General features: G+C 41.2%; 1 protein-coding gene across 3 annotated transcripts in view; it reads left to right on the top strand.

The window, feature by feature from the left end:
- The window catches only part of rbpjb (recombination signal binding protein for immunoglobulin kappa J region b), a 123,335-nt gene that overhangs the window by 99,197 nt on the left and 5,139 nt on the right, over positions 1-18,999 (top strand). For 2 of the 3 annotated variants that reach the window (XM_038791452.1, XM_038791453.1), the window contains 4 exons: positions 3,515-3,627; positions 6,384-6,524; positions 10,916-11,071; positions 15,683-15,786. In XM_038791452.1, the coding sequence (XP_038647380.1) occupies positions 3,515-3,627; positions 6,384-6,524; positions 10,916-11,071; positions 15,683-15,786 (514 nt within the window). The remainder of the gene's footprint in view (positions 1-3,514; positions 3,628-6,383; positions 6,525-10,915; positions 11,072-15,682; positions 15,787-18,999) is intronic. The other variant, XM_038791454.1, reaches the window with a different exon arrangement.

The following is an 18,999-nucleotide window of genomic DNA, read 5'->3' as shown; positions in this document are numbered from 1 at the left end:
GAAAATACCCTAGTTCTCTTAACCGGCCCATTCAGCCCCCTCACGTTCCAGGTAATCAGCCGTATCAGAGGGCAACCCGCCCCCCTCCCCCGCCGGCTAGCCATAGCTTATCGATTGCTCGCCCCAGGCCAGCTCGCCCCACCCGACCCGTTCCCCATGACGATAACGCCTCTCCTCTACCCCCCCCGGCCCACACCAGCTCCTTCCTGGCCATTCCAGCAGCAACCCGGTATCGCCCCCCCCCCCCCCCCCCCCCCCCCCCCCCAGGCTGGGACCCCTCCTAGCCACGACGCACCCTCCATGGTACTTCCGTGAGTCAGCTGACTTCTGCTGACCCCGGCAGCTCCCGCCAAAACCCATCCCCTTCCGGCATGGGGTCATCCCCCTCTTGCCACACCTCCTTGGCACCGCTTCAGCGCGGGAAAGAAAACCAGTAGAGGCCACGCCCACTCTGCCCCCCCCGCCCCACGGCGCGGGAAACCAGAGGAAGGCCCGCACTTTCACACTGCCACACCCCACCCTTCTGACGCAGCTCCCCAAAATCCAGTTTCACCCCAACCCCCAGCCCTGTACAGAAGAGAACATATAAAATACAAACCCCCAACATTCCCCACATACCCCACATCCATACCCAACAGACAGACCCACCCAGAAACAGAGCAAAAAGAAAACCAGCATAAAAAACACACATGTCAAAGTTGAAGAACAGCAACAGCGAAAACAGCAACGGCCATAGTGTGTCCCCAGGCCCTAGTTAGAGTCCAGCTTCTCCGCCTGTACAAAGGCCCACGCCTCCTCCGGGGACTTGAAGTAGTGGTGCCGGTCCTTGTATGTCACCCACAGGCGCGCAGGCTGCAGCATTCCAAATCTGACCTGCTTGACATGCAGCACTGCCTTCGTCCGGTTGAACCCGGCCCGCCGCTTAGCCACCTCCGCACTCCAGTCCTGGTAGATTCTCACTACCAAATTCTCCCACTTGCTGCTCCTCTCTTTCTTGGCCCAGCGCAGCACACACTCCCAGTCGCTGAATCGATGGAACCGCACCAGCACCGCCCGCGGGGGCTCATTTGCCTTAGGCCTCCTGGCCAGCACTCTGTGTGCTCCCTCAAGTTCCAGGGGCAAATGGAAGGACTCCGCCCCCATCAACGAGCTCAACATCGTGGTCACATACGCCGGGAGATCCGACCCCTCCAGCCCCTCCGCCAGGCCCAGGATCCTCAAATTCTTTCGCCTCGTGCGAACGTCCAGCTCCTCTAAGCGGTCTTGCCACTTTTTGTGAAGTGCCTTGTGCAACTCCACTTTCCCCACGAGGACCACAGCCTCCTCCTCTCTCTCAGAGGCCTGCTGATGCAACTCCTGAATGGACGCCTCCTGGGCCGCTTGGGTCCCAAGCAGCTTGTTGGTAGTCGCATTCAGGGAGTCCAGCAGCTCAGCCTTCAGCTCCGCAAAACAGCGCAGAAGAGAAGCCTGCTGGTCCTGTGCCCACTTCCACCAGTCCTCGGGTGTTCCGCCGGCCGCCATTTTGTCCTTCTTCCCCCGCTTTTCTTGGGGAGCTGCTGCAGCTTTTTCCTTTGCCCCACTCCGGGTGAGCACCATAAATTATGGGGAATGCTCCTCTAGACACCTTCCCCCACACAGATTCGTTGAAACAGCGCCGTTTGGGGCCCTCAAATCGGCCCAAAAGTCCTTAAGTAGCGGGAGCTGCCGAACGTGCGGCTTAGCTCCGCATAGCCGCAACCGGAAGTCCCCATCTGTGTTCTTTGTAGACATCTTTACTATCCAACCCTGTCCCTACACTACCATTTTATATCTGTCAGTCTGTCCTTCCCCCTCCCTCCCCCTCCCTGCTTTCTCTTTCTTTCCCTGTGCTAAAGCCACCACTCTCCCCACCCACTGTCCTCCCTTGCCCACCACTTCCATTATGCTCACACATTTCTTCTCTCCATGCCACAAAAGTTGGGGGATTTTCACAGTACTTCATTGCAGTGTTGTCAGCCTACTTGTGACACTAATAAAGATTCTTATTATTTTTATGTAGTCCATTATTTGATGTGCTTCTGGGAATTATCTTTTGCAAATAAGCTGATGTGGACAGAGTCTCACAACCTAATACAGTTAGTTGGGTGGTTATTGTCAGTCTCTGGTGTGAAAGAGTGTAACTGGAGTCAGGTATGTTCACAGGTTTGACCATGTCTTAGAAGTATTTATGGTGGTGGACTTGGAACCTTTATGGCTACTCCTTTCTGATGTTTCAGCGAAAGTGCGATTTAAGCAGATTTGTCTTTGAGTTGGGGGAAAGGTTTACAAAGCACAAATAGAAGGTGGATGATGCATTGGGTTAGACAGTGGTCTTTAACTTGGGACCTGGGGTCAAATCTAACAAATTAATTGTTTGTGATTTTCCTGTCTGCCACTGTAGAACGGTCCTCGCATAGAGATCAGAACAAAATAGATGGGATCTTCCCTTTTTTTGGCACTGTGGTGTCAGACCTGGGAATGCCTGCTGACTGCATGCTCGCGAAGGGCAGATCCTCAGTTCCATGTAAATTGCTGAAAAGAGAGACAAGTTGCTGAAGCTTTATGTTTTGCACTTGAGACAAATTCACGAATGCCAATTTCAAATGATCACAGTTTGTACTACCGAAGAAAAGAATGCTGATTGGTTGGCAAGTCGACTCTGGCTGAGGCGTTGCCATGGAGAAAGCAACGGGGAACGAGATGCAACATCCATTAATATAGGGGACCCATTTTCTGCAAAGAAAATTAATATGTTCGAGCCTTTTTGAAATACCCAGGATTTTGGGGACCTTATTTCTTCCAAACTTTGAAACTAATTCAAAGTCTTTCACTTACTGTTCGTGCTCTTGGAACTTGTTGTTCTTACTGCTTTGAAGGTGCAACCACCTTCCGAAGTAGCAGCCTGCTCCAAGGGTTCACTATATCTTCAATCTAGTTAATAAAAGCACTTGCAAGCCAGTGTAATTGGATACTAGTATTGATCTGTTCTTTTTGGTGCTGTTATAACCCCAGTGGAGGTCAAGGGATAAGAACCATCCGGTGTCCTGTGAACTCCACAGAATACGAACTTCCCTGGTAGCAGGGAGCCCTCATTTGTATAAAAACCCTGACCTGGGTGCAGCTCGGGGAAGAAGAACCTTAGGGGAGTGGAGACGTGTTGTATTGCTAATAAAGCTATATCCAGTATTTTCTATGCCATTTATGCAAGCTACTTTATGCGGATTCTACAGGTGCCATACGACGTTAATTATAAAAACATTAGTCTTGCACTAATCAGCAATTGTGCTCGATAAGCAATATAATCAGTGATCGAACATGTGCGCGTAGCTCTTTTTGATCAAAAGAATTTCAATGATTTGAGGGCATCTTTCAGTAGCCATTTGCAGGTAATGCATATGTTATTGTACAGAGGTGTTTTGAACAGACTCATTAACTGAATACGCAACTTAATTGGATTCAAAGTATGTATGATAAATATATTTTTTGTTATCTGCAGTGGATGATGAAGAATCAGAGGGCGAGGAATTCACAGTGCGGGACGGATACATTCATTATGGTCAGACAGTGAAGCTAGTATGTTCTGTTACTGGAATGGCACTCCCCAGACTGGTACAGTGGTTTTTAAAAATAATTTAGTACTCTAACCTAAATGTTTAGCATTTTATAGACCAGTTTATTTTGCCATCTTTGTATCTCAAAGGCAGAAAAACATGTGCTTGACAGTACAGTTGCATGGCTATTAACAGACCTTTGGCAATTTGCTCGAGCTCAGTTCTTCATATGATTCTAGTCTGAGTGCATTGATGAACAATATCCTGGCAAAGCTGTTTTTAATAGTTGAGCCTTGAACAAAAAAAGTCATGGATAGTGATCTCAGAAACATTTGTCCTTTAATTGATCCCTAACTGTGGCATATTGAAATCGGCTCATTCAGAATAGGCAACATGCCCGAAGTATCATGCATTCTACTACAGCATAGGGTGCATTTGCTGTCTGAGATTTAATTAGCTACTGATTTAGTTAATGTTGAAAGACAGGTTCAAAAAAAGTGGATTTGGGTTCAGCAAAAAAAAAGAAAACAATTTGACTTTGCATTGGTATAACACCGTATTGCAACATCAGAATGTCTCCAAGCACTTAGTCAAGGAATTAATTTTCCAAATGTAGCTCCTGTTTATCAGCAAAAGCAGCAGCAAATTTTTTGCACAAGGAAGTAAGTAAATACCAATTGAGATCAGTGATTTGTTAATCTGCTTCTGGTGCTATTGATTGAGGGAGAAATGCAGGCAAAGATTGAGATAACCAATGAACGGAATGTCAACAAAAGTCTCTGAACCCAGCTATTGGAAAAATATTCAATTTTTGTTTGCACACCTCAAGTCTCACTTCTCTAACTTGTGTCAGCACTCTCAATAGACCAGTCTTAAGAGCACTGCTGGAGTTCATCCAAAACGTGTGCTTAAAGCACAGAATAATCATAAACTTCCTGTTGCTTGCCCATCACTCTGCTACTTGGCAAATTAGTTTGTAGGGTAATGTGGCAAGAATCCCAGCTCTCAGCGATAGATACAACCTCCTGGATGGTTGCTCAGTTGTCAGCTGCACCTTGTAATACTCTGGATTTGTTTGGCTTACACATCAGATTGCAGGTTTGACTATATGCTTTATGTCAATCTAAAACAGGCATGTAATCCTAATGTCAATTTAACCCTACGGGTGCTTGTAAACACAATTTGCATTGAGAAAGTCCCTCTTAACACAAATAATCCCAAGGTACTTCACGGAGGTATAATCCTTGCTCTTTCAATAATGGCTTAAATTGTTCATGCCCACATTAATAGGAAGGCTCGATCTTAGTTGTCATTTTTTGGGCAAAATGTTCTGACAGCATATCACCATCCCAGTACTATCCTGGAACATCAGTATAGAGTATATACTCAATCCCACAGCCTTATTGCTCAAATTAAATTGCTGCCAATTGTGACAAGCGTGACACTGAGCAGTCTAAAGATCATAAAAGTGAGTACAGTAAGAAATAAATAAATTCACTCTGATGCAGCAGGGCCAACTCCTCAGAATTTGAATTAATGCATTTTGTTAGAATAGAACAATAGGAGCTTTAACCTGCTACTAATTATTCCTACTCTAGAAATGCAACACCATGACCTCAGAGCTAAAATGTTACCAGTGTTTCCTATCACTGACATGAACAAACTTGATGAACAAAAATGTTTGCTGCATGTACCTTTTTTAAAGTACGTTTTATAAAAAAACACTGCTAAAGAATTGTCTGTTTGACAAAATTAGCCAAAAATACTATGCAGCCGGCATGTTTATTTTAAAAACTGTGTTTTGGAAATAATGAAACTCCTGCCCCAAAATACTAATGATATCTTGAATATCAGAGAAGGGTCCAATATAAATTTCCATTTATATTCGTGATATTTGCTTTGGAGGCCGATGAGGCTCAACGTTCAGCCTGGTGCAAGAGGCCAAAACAAACTGATCTGTTTGGGTATTTAATCTACAGGTATTCCCAAATCAAACAAATTTAAACCATGCAGGTTACTTCATGATGAGTAGGAAGATTGCCTGGCGGCACCCCATTTGTGCATTGGCAAAAGCCTCATCTCCAGTACATTTGGATTCCATGTTACAGGAACACGAGACGCAACCATTTGTTTGAGATAACGTAGGAATTAGTAATAGGCCAATGGGCTCTTTGAGCCTGTTCCACCATATAATATCATGGCTGATGTGATTATAATCTCAAATCTACTTTTCTGTTTGTCCCCATAACCTTTGACACGCTTGTCAATCAAAAAATCTATCCAACTCCTCCTTTAATAAATTAAATGATTGGAGAAGAAAATTCCACAGACTAGTGACTGAAAGCATTTTTACTCATCTCCATCCAAATGGAGACCTTGTATTCTTAAACTGGGTCCCCTCATTCTGGTCTCTCCTGCACAAGGAAACATTTACCCGGCATCCATTCTGTCAAGTCTCCTCATGATCTTGTATGTTTCAGAAACTGAGCTACTGTAATGCCAGGTTAATAGCCCTAGTAACAAACACCCCATCAGTAAAGTCATGACTTGCAACCAGTTGACAGATCTTAACCTTGTGCTCACTGCAGGAATCCAGAATTTGGAAGTATTTCCCTTTCTGCAGGGGTTCACTTTTTCATCCAATGTCAATATGTTAAATAAGGTGGCCGTTCTGTTATACCAATGTTGTGAACACAACATGAGATTGGTTTTTTTGTTGAAGTAATTACAAAAGGGCCTTTTCTATTCCCCCTTTCATAACTAAGACCATCTGATATCCAGTAAACTGACGTTAAATGACTTGATCTCTTGCAGATCATTCGTAAAGTGGATAAACAGACAGCATTATTAGATGCAGACGACCCGGTATCACAGCTCCATAAGTGTGCATTTTACCTGAAGGATACAGAAAGGATGTACCTATGTCTTTCACAAGAAAGGATAATCCAATTCCAAGTAAGAAAATGTTACACAGATTAATTATTTTTGGATGTTATTTCACCCAATATCAAACAATTGGGTATAGTTAGATATAGCTAATATAGATGTTTCTTAAATTTGACTTTGATTAAGAGAACCAAGAATTGAAGCAAAATTATGCTCATGAATCACTGGGCCATTTCTTTTTCTTTAGTGTGCTGTGGTAGCTATAATTTTTTAAGTGATAGTTAGCCCTGCATTTGAAATTATGTCCATTGTTGCAAAGATGACAGTGTCTAAGAGAGTTAAAAATAAGCCACATAGCAATATGTCATGAATACACATCTCTCATTGTTCTGGTTGCATTCTGAGCAAATTGACAGCTTGTATGTGAAAAGGATTCAGGCATAGTCATAGACCATGCAGTTTGAAGAGCTGGGATACAGCACTGTCGAGAAGCTATGAATATGGTTTATTAGTCTTGAACGTTCTACCACCAGCATTCTGAGCTGCCTTTACTGCTTATTTCCCATGGTATAGATGAGATCTGATTATTAAATTAAAGGTCAGAGTTCCATTGAGCAGAAACAGCAAAGCAGGTGGATAGTGTATACGGTGTTTCTCAACAAAGGTTATTGTCGTGTACAATCTTATGAATGTTAAATTATGTAGCAATTTGTATACAGGTATTCATAAACATTTGTAGTACACCAAAACATGTGTCTGCTAGGTAGATGATGGACATACTAAAATCTCTTTGCTCCTAAAATCTCTTTGCTCCTGTTTATTTTCCATTCCAAATTGTTTTGAGAACATGTTTACTGGGCAGTAATAATGAATAATGGAGTTGCGGTACTTGAATATTCATGGCATTACTCCCCCCTTCCTAACCTATTCCTTCAACTGAAATGTATGAAATATCATTTACAGATGGGTAGTACAGTAACGTATTGCATCAGGACGATTTTGATGTTGATTTCCTCAGTTGTTAATACTTTTCCAACACACACAAATCATGCTTTTGAGATTCTACAAATGATGCATTCCTAATTCCAAACTGTTCAGAGGAGTTTATTTGCCAAACTTCAGAAATTTTCAAATTTGGCTTTTCTCGGCATTGGGTCAGCAGGGAGCAAAACATGCCTCCTAATACTGACTTAGTGTCTTTTAATGGACAATTTGATACAATATGTGGAAGCAGAGCACTATTGTGCAAAGCAGTTGGAGATGGGCAATAAATGCTGACCTCCCATCCCATGACAGAGTTAAAAAACAGAATGTGAGCTTTTATCGGTAGCTAGACCAAGCTTCGTGTCGGATTTTTACAGTGTCATTGTACTGCCACAAAAAGGGATAGGATGCAAGCATTTGGGGTTGGCAACCATCTTCTGGCAATGTTTTCAATTTGAGGTGGAGTCTACTGTTAGGTTTTGAAAATACCAGTATTCTGAAATTAGCTAGAAATTTTAATGAGCGTTACTTAGCCAACATAAATTGTCATTTTTCAAGGTAAAATGACAAATAAGTTAGACATATTTCCTTTTCATTAAAGGTTTTAGCTGTTTCTTCTCAACAGACATTCAATATCCTTTACAATCTGCACCCTTTCCTTCTCCCTTTGATTGCGGAAGGAGTTGTATCTTGATATATAATTTCATTGGTATCCACAGCTATCTACCTCATCCAAACTATTCTTTTATTAATTTATCTGTTCCCTCCTCACCAATTGCATCCCCTCCCTGTAATTTATCAGTGAGTGAGCAAGATTGTTTGCAAGTTCAGTGTTCTATTTGAACCTGGGTGAAGAACTCTGGTTGATATCTGATCACTTCAGCCCTCTTTCCAACTCTACCCACCCCCTCCGGCCAATATTTGCCGATACTTGAAATGAGTGATATGCTGCCCCTGCTGCCAGTCCTAGCTGAGATCAATAGTTAATAGAGACTGAGGGCCATCTTGGAATCATCAGCCTCTGTGTACCTCTGTACCACATCATGTAATCTACCTACCTATCGGAAATTTTGTTTGATTTTATTTTTACACCTCTTAAGCATCAATCAACTCTCAAAGTGGGAGAAACCGTGGGTTGAATATAGATATTGGTGTTTTGTGTTTAATACAAAAATTGGAATTGAAAATATATTTTTTACTTTGAATGTTTATTTACATTAAATTTTATACAGCTTTCAGAGGGGCGGTTTTATACTAGTATTAAGATCATAACGTGACAAATTGCAGTGTTTTCAATTTCAGATGGAGTGTACGTGTGGGACCAGTGTCTGAAATTAGCTAGTAAGCCAACATAAATTGTCATTTCGCCACCTAAAAATCTGTTGAACTCCATTATCAGCATCCTAGGGTAGCATTGACCGGAAACTGAACTGTACTAGCCATATAAATACTGTGGCTACAAAAGCAGGTCAGAGGCTAGGAATCCTTTGGCAAGCAACTCAACTCCTGATCCCCCAAAGCCTGTCCTGAAGGCACACGTCAGGAGTGTGATGGATGAGTGCAGCTGCAACAACATTTGGGAAGCTTGACACCATCCAGGGTAAAGCAGCCTGCTTTATTGGCACCCCTCCACCACCAATGCACAGTGGCAACAGGAACCCACCATGGCTCCTTAAACAGCACGGTCCAAAGCTGCAACCACTACCAATCTAGAAGGGCAAGGGCAACAGAAACGTGGGAACTCCACCACCTAGAGGTTCCCCTACAAGCCACACGTCATCCTGACTTGGAAGTACGTTGCAGTTCCTTCACTGTTGATGGGTCAAAATCCTGCAACTCCCTCCCTGGGTGCACTTCTACCTCTGGACTGCAGCAGGTTCAAGAAGGTATCTCATCACCACATTCTCGAGGGAAATCGGGATGGGCAACATATGAAAAATGAAAATCGCTTATTGTCTCGAGTAGGCTTCAATGAAGTTACTGTGAAAAGCCCCTAGTCGCCACATTCCGGCGCCTGTCCGGGGAGGCTGGTACAGGAATCGAACCGTGCTGCTGGCCTGCTTGGTCTGCTTTAAAAGCCAGCGATTTAGCCGAGTGACCTAGCCAGCAACACTCACATACCACAAATTAATTAAAGAAAAATCAGCTCGCTGTTTCTTCAATCAGTGTAAATTAAAAATAATGCGTTATACAAATGGGTGTCTTTTTTCATCCATAGGTAGTCCCCCAGCATTTCTTTTTAATGGTGAACCACTGTTGTTAGGCGGACAGAGCAGGCAATTTTCAATAATCAGGACCCCCACAAACAATAGTTTGCATTTCCTGTTAGTTTGAGTTTAGTGATCAAGGGAATAAATTCTAGCTAGTACATTATACAAACTCTCTTCTTATTTGAGAAAAATGCCATGGAATCCTTCATGTCCATGTAACAGGCAGACACTAGATTTGACATTTCACCCCAAAGACAGCACTTCTGGGATTACAGTTCTCCCTCAGTGCTGCACTGAAGTGTCGACCTAAATCATGGGTTCAAGTCCCTGAAGTGAGTCTTGAGAACACAACTTTTCATTCAGAAGTTTGAATGCTATCACTTACGCAAATTGTTGAAAATCCTTGAGCTAACTGTTTTAGTTTCAATTTTGGATGTTGATAGATCCCATGTGAAAATCAGTGGTCAAAAATAAGGCTTGTAATAGTAAAACCATTGGCCATAAGTTGAACAGATTCATCTATTCACTTTTGTTTGGAATAGTATATTAAAAGCTGGAATGACATCACCCAACACAATATGAATTTAGATTTTCAAGTTGTTAACCCTGTATCTTAGTAAGATTATGTTGCTTATATATATAATTTTGATAGGTTATTCATTTTAACCTGAATCTGTATGGCTGAACAGATCAAATGTTACAGTTAAGGCAGTTGCAACGAAGTAATTTTTTTAAAGATTTTGTTTTATGCTGTGGATGTAAATTCTATAATTTTTAAGTAATGGAAATGTATTTGCAGTGGAACTTCTATTATCTGCCATAATTACTGGGACTATACCAATTGGGAAATGGAAATGAAAAGGTAACCAAGAATCCCAAAACTCTGGTCTTGCACATGTAACAAATAGTAAGGGCCTTTTGTAAAAATATTTTGAAGAACTTCAGTTGCTATGACACCGTACACAGGATTGAAAACATGCAGTAAAAGTAATTAAATACAATTGAATCTTCAGCCATTGCATTGATTTTTGTCACGCAGGAAGCAATCGGTGGTGCAAGATTTTTTGTCCAGTGAAAATACTAGCAAATAATTCAAGTATGGATAATAGAAGTTCCATTGTATTTTGAAAACTGAAGTGGTCTTTCACTATTTACAAATTTGTGCCTCCATAAAGTAAATCAATGCAATTTGGATCTAGTTTGTGTGTCATGGTCACAGTTGTGTTTTTTAATTTCATTTTGCCCCCTCCCTACCTCCCCTAACAGGCCACTCCATGTCCAAAAGAACCAAACAAAGAAATGATAAACGATGGAGCCTCTTGGACAATCATAAGCACAGATAAGGCTGAATACACTTTCTACGAGGGGATGGGGCCCGTACATGCACCAGTGACACCTGTACCTGTTGTAGAAAGTCTTCAGGTAACAGGACTTGGACGTTTATAGGTTTTGTTTATTTACATTCAGATTTACATTAAGGCCAAGAATGAATGTATCAGTGCAAGTTGATTTTGAAAATGCTGTAGTTTTAAGGTGTGCGCAAGAACCACCGGCCATCACCTAAAGAAACTTGTTATAAAGTTGTAGTAACAAACTAGGTGCTATTTGGTTTTTTTTGTGGGGAATGGCTGTGGGAGAGAAGACAGGTTTCTTTTTAATTCTGACAGATGTCTAATGAACGGAATGCCGTCATGTTGATTAAAAGTCTCTGAAGCCAACTATTGGAAAAAGATGCAATTTTTGTTTGCACACACTCTCAAGTGCAGCAAGAAGTCCCACTTCTCTAAAGCTAAACAAGCGTCAGTGCTCACAGTAGTCCAGCTTTGGGAAGCTGCAAGCGTGCATATTTGGGCACTGCTGGAGTTCAACTAAAACTTGTGCTTAAAACACAACAGCGGTAAACTTCCTGTTGCTTTCTCATCACTGTACTACTTGGCAAATTAGCTTGTGGGGCAAAGTGGCAAGAATCCCAGCTCAGCAATAGATACAAATTCTGGAAGGTTGCTCAATTGCCAGCAAAACATTAGATTACTCTGGACTTGTTCGGCTTACACATCAGATTACAGGTTTGACTAGAGGCTTTATTTCAATCTATGACAGGCATGTCATCCTAATGTCAATTTAACCTCGACAAGACACCATTGGTACTTGTAAACACAATTTGCATTTAGAAAGTCTCTTTTAACACAGAAAATATCCCAAGGTACTTATTGATGTATAATCAGAAAAGAAAGATGCCAAGCTGACAAATATTCAAAGAAGTTACCAAAAGCTTGTTTTGAAGTTGGTTTTAAGACAATATTCAAAGGAGAAGAGTGGATTGAAGAGATTTGGAGCAGGAATTCCAGAATGTGAAGCATAGTCAATAAGCAGGAGGCTATAGAGGAATAGAGATTTCCGAGGAGTTGCAAGGCTGGAGAAAATTATGGATATGGGAACGGTAAAGGAGTTATGGTCCTGAGAAACAAAGGAGATCATTTTAAGTTGGAGATAATGGGGTACTAGGAGTCAGTGTAGGTCATTGAGGATCAATGTGCTGTGTGAAAGGCTTAGTTGGCAGAGTGTATAGAATGGTAGCCTTACCAAAGGAGCTATTGGAATAGTCAAATCTAGCACTGGCGATGACACATTGAGGTTTCAAAAGCAAATGAACTGAGGCAGAATAGGGATGGACAATGTGATAGAAATTAGACATCATAATGATGGAGAGACTTCACGATCAGAAGCTCTGCTTGAGTCAAATAGGATGCTGCAGTTCTGAGCAGTTTGATTGTCAATTAGGTGTTGCAGAATTGGTAGCAAGTGTGCAGAGTTACCTGACGTCCAAGAAATTGTTCTATCAGTTTGAATTAGTTTAATTTCCTGTTTAATTAGAGGTAATTGTAGTTAATTGGATACTTGGTGTTGGACTACCAGTTTAATAGCACAGATGAATGATCATGGAAAGGTAAATTGGATGTTGTCACTGGAGGCTTACTGCATGTTTACAGAGGTTGCCAAGAAGCATCATGGAGATGAAATTGAGAGACCAAGAATATATTTTTTGTGCGATTTCAGAGGCAATAGTGCAAAGAGTAAGAAGTAATGCTGGCGATGTTGTGATTAGAATTGAGAACACCAAAGTGAAAGCAGTCCATTGATGTGAACAATGGAGGAGATGGAATTGGAGGAGGATGGTGTGAGGTGTGGGTGCAGGACCATATCACAGCTGCAGAGAGGATGAGGAGGAACAATGTAGCATGGTGATCCGCACGGATTGCCATTTTACTTTGGTCAGCGCTTTGTAATGCAGAATGATCACTAGTAGAGGAATTTCAGAGACTATGTACAAGGATTTTCCTGACTTAAATCATTTTGGGAAGAAATGGGGTTTGGCGATTTTGGCAGCTTGCAGGGATCGAGAGGGAGGGTTGTGGTGACAGATTTGTAAGGGAGTGGGTTGATATTACAGTTTCCTAAACTGTTTGAAAGGTAACTAGGCTGGGTCAAGGAAGAAAGTTTGGTGATCAGTTTACTGGCACTAGGGTCAAGTTCACCTTTCTCATAAGTGAAATCAGGTTGGAGAGATCATAAGGCAAGCTGGGTGGGAAACTAGAATGTCTCTTTAGAGTTTGGACACGGACAGCACGGGGTAGGACTGAAGGACTGACTTGGTGGGCAAGAGGAAATGTGGTGTCATGAAGGGAATGTAAGTAAATACATTTAATCTTGGTGACAAAGCAGTCCGTGAGTTCCTCAAGTTCATTGAAGGTAAACATGAATCAACCATTACAATCCCTGTTTCCCATCTTCTCTTCTCTTTCCCCACTCTCCCCAACCCAAACTTAGGACAAACTACTTGCGTGTAGAGATTTTAGCCCTCATGGCATGGACAACATGGCAAATGACGATCCCTCACGAGGTATTTGAGGGGTAACAGTGTTGATTATAGTACAGGGGTGTACTCTATCCACAACTGGAGATACATGGCTAGTAGCAGCTGCTTTGCTCTGCAATTACAGTCACTACCTGGCAAAATAAGCAGATGGGTGGGTGCCTGGAGAAATGAGCAAATGGGTGGGTCCCCTGATTTCAACATATGGGAAGCATAGGTTGCTGGCACTGTTATGTCCAAGGTAGCAAAAGCTATTTTGTCACTGGCACTGTAATCCAAATCCTTGTGTGAAACATTGGTGAAGACATGCCTGCCTAGTATTGCAGGTGCCCTTCCAGGGTATATAGTGATAGATTAGTGTAGGCAACCCTTTGCCCCCAGCAGTTGTTCCCTGGGATAGATGCTATGTGTGAGGGAGGTTTTTTTAATGTCATGTCTTATGAGATGGAATCTTTTCTGTTTTGACATGTCTGCTTTGTCCTATTTGTTCATCTGTTGGTGTTTATGTCCAAACGTAACATAGAAAACCTGATGTTCCTGATTTCATTTCTTCTCTGAACTTGCCTTGTGTGAACTAAGCCACTCGTTTTTCATGAAGTAATTTCTAACATCAAATTTCTTTTAATTAGACTTGTGGATACCTTTGTAACATGTATAAGGAATGTAAGGATTATGTAATGAGGGACTTGCTTTCTGCTGATTTTTGATTTATTTTAAAAACGTGTGATGGAATCTTCACTGGTCTTGAGGCTAAACATCTTTCACAATACAGAATGTTGATCTCTCATTATGGAGTAAATTAACATGCTGAAAGTCATTATATCCATTCAAATGGGTTATTACAAATTCAAATAAACAAATTTATATTGCCTTTTCAATAGAAGGTTGCTTTATGAATATTGGTTGCAACCAGGAGCAAAAGTTAAGAATATTTGTAGCCGTTGTGCATAGAAGAAAATATTAGAAAAATATATTACAAGGCTGTAACACATTGAGGAATTTTAATGTCTTAATTCTGAACAACATATTAATTTCTATGCTTTCAGATAAATCAGTTTGGTTGATACATAATCAAAGAAATTGAACTTCAGTTAAATAATGAAGTTTAGTACGATTTCTCTGAAGATTTCTACAACTGTACCAATATGACTGCTATATTTATCAACCAAACTATCTGTTAAATTCTATGAGGAAATGTGGAATGAATAATTTATGTTGCATCTTTTTCTAGATTAAAGAGGCTAATCATCATTATTAGCATTGGTACTGACCAGTTCTGTGACACATTCTTTTTTTTCCTTTTTTTTACTGCTCTGCTGCCCTGATACTTAGCATATTCCCACTTCTGTACTGCTGCCTGGTGCTGTGTTTGGCTGTAGGCACACATATCTGTCAGTACTACACGAGGCTTGTCAATTATTGTGTAAATGCTTCGTAGAGGAGTCCTTATTTACATAGTAAAAGTCCTGGAGGAAAGCACATTATTTCTTCATTTAAATGTTTTTGACAGCAAAATCAAAAATGTGTTTAGTTAATTTTAGAAGGTTTTCTTCAAGAGGATATGTTCAAATTTAAAATTCCAACACTCCTTAAAATGCTTTCTCCCTATTACTTCCAATTTAGACAGATTGTTCTATGAGTGTGTTGGTTAAAGTGTTTCTGTTTTATATCAAACCAAATAACAGCCTGAACCTAGAAAATGTACAGGCAAGGAATTAAATTGTTTTTTAAAAGTATTTTAAAAGCTCAAGTTTAGAAATTTTGAGCATAATTCATGTTGAAGTTTGATGGAGAGCACTAAAATCTGCAAAATTAGCTTTTTCTAAAAGCAGCAAGATTAAACATGTAAGAAATACAATGAAATTTATTGCTGTAACTGCATGTAAAGTAGGGATTGTAAAAAAAACCCATTTCTGGTGACAAAGGAGTGCATTCTCTATGATGGGGATAAGTATTCTGTGTCCGTAATTATTGTGTGTACTTTTTAAAGAAGCCTTGTGTGTACCAGTTGTTGCAACTGCACATTCATTACTTTGGGCACCAAACAGGTAGGTTTAAGCCATGTTTTTAATTATTGTCAGGAATGCATCATTTATGCAGCTCTGCATGTATTTACAAGAGTTGGCTATATACAACAGAGCTTTTCTTTACTTTTGTAGCTGAATGGAGGAGGGGACGTTGCAATGCTTGAGCTCACGGGACAGAATTTTACACCCAATCTGCGAGTTTGGTTTGGTGATGTGGAAGCTGAGACCATGTACAGGTAAAGAAGTGTAGTTCTAAACAGAACATTTATTTTATGAGCTTAATTTGATTGAATTACATTGAGAAAGATACTAAGCTTGACTTTTATCAAAACATAAAATGCTAGATAAACCTAGCTGGTCTGGCAGCATCTATGGAGAGAGAAACCCAGGAGGTTTCGAGTCCGAATTATATTTATCCAGCATTTTGTTTTTATTTCAGATTTCCAGCATCTTTGTACTAGCTTTCCTTGTATCTTTTTCTTCTTGTGTCTCCACAAAGGAGAGCAATTAAGCCAGATATAGAGACTAGCAGGCTGTCTGGCTGATTATATCTGACCTGTTGTTCATACAAACTTGTACTTTTTATAGCTAAATGGGGCTCCTGTTTTTGATTTATATTTGGCTTCTTGATACCTCTTTGCTCAGTGTTGCTATCCACTCCTTATTTCTGATATGTTGGCTTAGACCTAGCTTATCTCCACCACTATACTAGCTGTTTGTCTTTGGCTGTATAGGCAATTTGTCTGTCAACACTGGATCACGTCGCTAAAGTCTGTACATGTGTTTAATAGAGGAGTTGCTATTTATCTGTTCTTAGTCCTGGAGAGGAAAATGGTCATTAAAATGTTTTGAGGAACTGGAAACTTGGATTTTAGTTCCTCTATGGCTCAGAAGGCTGCATTCAATACTGTTTTTTTTTTAAATCATCGGCAACTAAAATTTGTCAACCTGGAATTTCACTCCTCTCTATGCTTAATCCCGCTGCTCTCTATGCCTCCTCCCGCTTGGTGTTTTTAGCGATTAAACCATCAGCAAGAGCTCCAACAGCCTCAACCATTTTCCTCTGTGCCAGGTATGACTCCAATCTGCAGAAAGCGTTTCCCCTGATTCCCATTGACTCCAGTTTTGCTCGGGCCCCTTGATGCCACAGCCGGTCAACTTCTGCCTTGATGTCAAAGGCATTCACTCTTGCTTCGCCTCTGGAGTTCAGCTCTTTTGTCCATGTTTGAATCAAGGTTTTAATGAATTGAGTGGCCCTGGTGGAACACAAACTGAGCATCAGTGAGAAGGTTGTTGCTGTTTAAGTGCTACTTGACAGCATTATTGATGACTCCTTCCATCACTCTTTTCTGGCTATCGAGAGTAAACTGATGGGACGATAATTGGTGTTGTTGGATTTCTCCTGCTTTTTGAGTACATACCTGGGCAATTTTGCACATTGCCAAGTAGATACCTATGATTCCCTATACTGGAATAGCTTGGCTAGGGGCGCAGCAAGTTCTGGAAGTCTTCAGTACTATTACACGAATATTATCAGGGCTCGGAGCCTTTGCAGTAGCCAGTGTCTTCAGCTGTTTCTTGATATCATGTGGAATTAATCAAATTGACTAACATTTGTGATACTGGCTCTGGAGGAGGCTGAGATACATCATCCACTTTGCACTTCTGGCTGAAGATTGTTGCAAATGTTTCAGTTTTGACTTTTGCACTGATGTGCTGGGCTTCCCTGCCATTAAGGATGGGGTTATTTGTGGAGCCTCCTTCACCAGTGAATTGTGTAATTATCTGCTATTCATAACTAGATTTGGGAAGACTGCAGAGCTCAGACCTGATCCATTGGTTGTGGCATTGCTTATATGTTGTCTATTGATTGCTGTGTATATTGTTTAGCCCTGTGCTGTAGCTTCACCAGGTTGACACCTCATTTTTAGGTATGCCTGGTGCTGCCACTGGCGTGCTCTCCTGCACTCTTCATTAAACCAGAATTAATCTCATGGCTTGATAGGAATGGCAAAGTGGTGGATATGCTGCGCGAAGAGGTTACAGATTGTGGTTAAATACAATTCTGCTGATGACCCACAGTGCCTCCTGGATGCCCAGTTTTGAGTTTCTAGATCTGTTCAAAATCTATCCCGTTTAACACGGTGGTGATACTGTCATGGCCAAATGCTTCAGTGGGAGACAGATTAGTGAGAATAAGGTCAAGTATGTTTTTTTTCTCTTATTGGTTCCCTCATCACCTGCTGCAGACCGAGTTTGCAGCTGCATTCTTTAGGACTCAGCCAACTCAGTCAGTAGTGATGTTCTAGTCCCCCAGCCAGAGTACATTTTGTGCCCCTGCCACACTCGGTGCTTCCTCCTAATAATATTCAACATGGGCTACTGGTGGTATGTGGTAATCAGCAATGAAACTTCATGGGGTCTGGAGTTGATGCTGACACCCTTCTGACTGTATATCACTGTGCTTGAATCTGCTCATCCAGTTTAATTCCTTTTTGACTTTCAAGCAGTTTGATATGACTGCCCAGCCATTTCAGAGGGCATTTAAGAGTCAACCACATTGATGTGGACCTGGAGTCGCGTGTAGGCCAGGCCAGATAAGGAATACAGATTTATTTCCCTAAAGGGCATTCATTAGTGAATGAGATGCATTCTTTTATAACCATCAGCGGTGGTTTCTTGATCATCATTAGACTTTTAATTCAGATTTTTCAAATTCCATCATCTGCTGTGGTGAGATTTGAACTTGGGTCCCCAGAGCATTACCCTGGGCCTCTGGATTGCTAGCCCAGTGGCAATATCACTATAGCACCTCCTCCCTCAATACTGCCCTCTGTGCAGTAATATCCTATAATTTTAGCTCTAGCATTTATTTGGCAACCTATTGCAACTTTGAAATGTTCCAAGACACTTTATAGTCAATGAATAATTTTGCAGTGCAGTGTGGCAAAGACAGTTTATGCACAAGCTCCAAAATGCTAAAAATGACCAAATAGTCCAGTCAGTGCTTTTGACAACTTCCAACCTGCATAAGCTAGGCTACAGCTGAGAGAGTATCAGTGCGGATGTTGCACAAATGTCAATGTTGCAAACAGGTATATGGTGGCAACACTATTTTATTGATACAGTAAAATAAAATGGTAGCAAATTTATAGCGAGATGAAAGACATTGTAAGGATTAAATGAAAATGCAGGTCTATGCCATATATACTTTGAATGTTTATTCTCCACCTAATAGTGCGGCACACTTTCATTATTTTCATTACATTTTGAATTCAGATGTTGGTATGTTTTCGTTTAAAAAAAAAATTAATAATCGCTTATTGTCACAAGTAGACTTTAATGAAGTTACTGTGAAAAGCTCCTACACCTATTCGGGGTGGCCGGTACGGGAATTGAACACGCGGTGCTGGCATTGTTCTGCATTACAAGCCAGCTGTTTAGCCCAC

Source organism: Scyliorhinus canicula, chromosome 3 (genome assembly GCF_902713615.1).
Source record: "Scyliorhinus canicula chromosome 3, sScyCan1.1, whole genome shotgun sequence".
Taxonomy (NCBI): domain Eukaryota; kingdom Metazoa; phylum Chordata; class Chondrichthyes; order Carcharhiniformes; family Scyliorhinidae; genus Scyliorhinus; species Scyliorhinus canicula.
The sequence above is the reverse complement of the archived record's forward strand: the minus strand, read 5'-3'. Positions and strand labels throughout refer to the sequence as shown.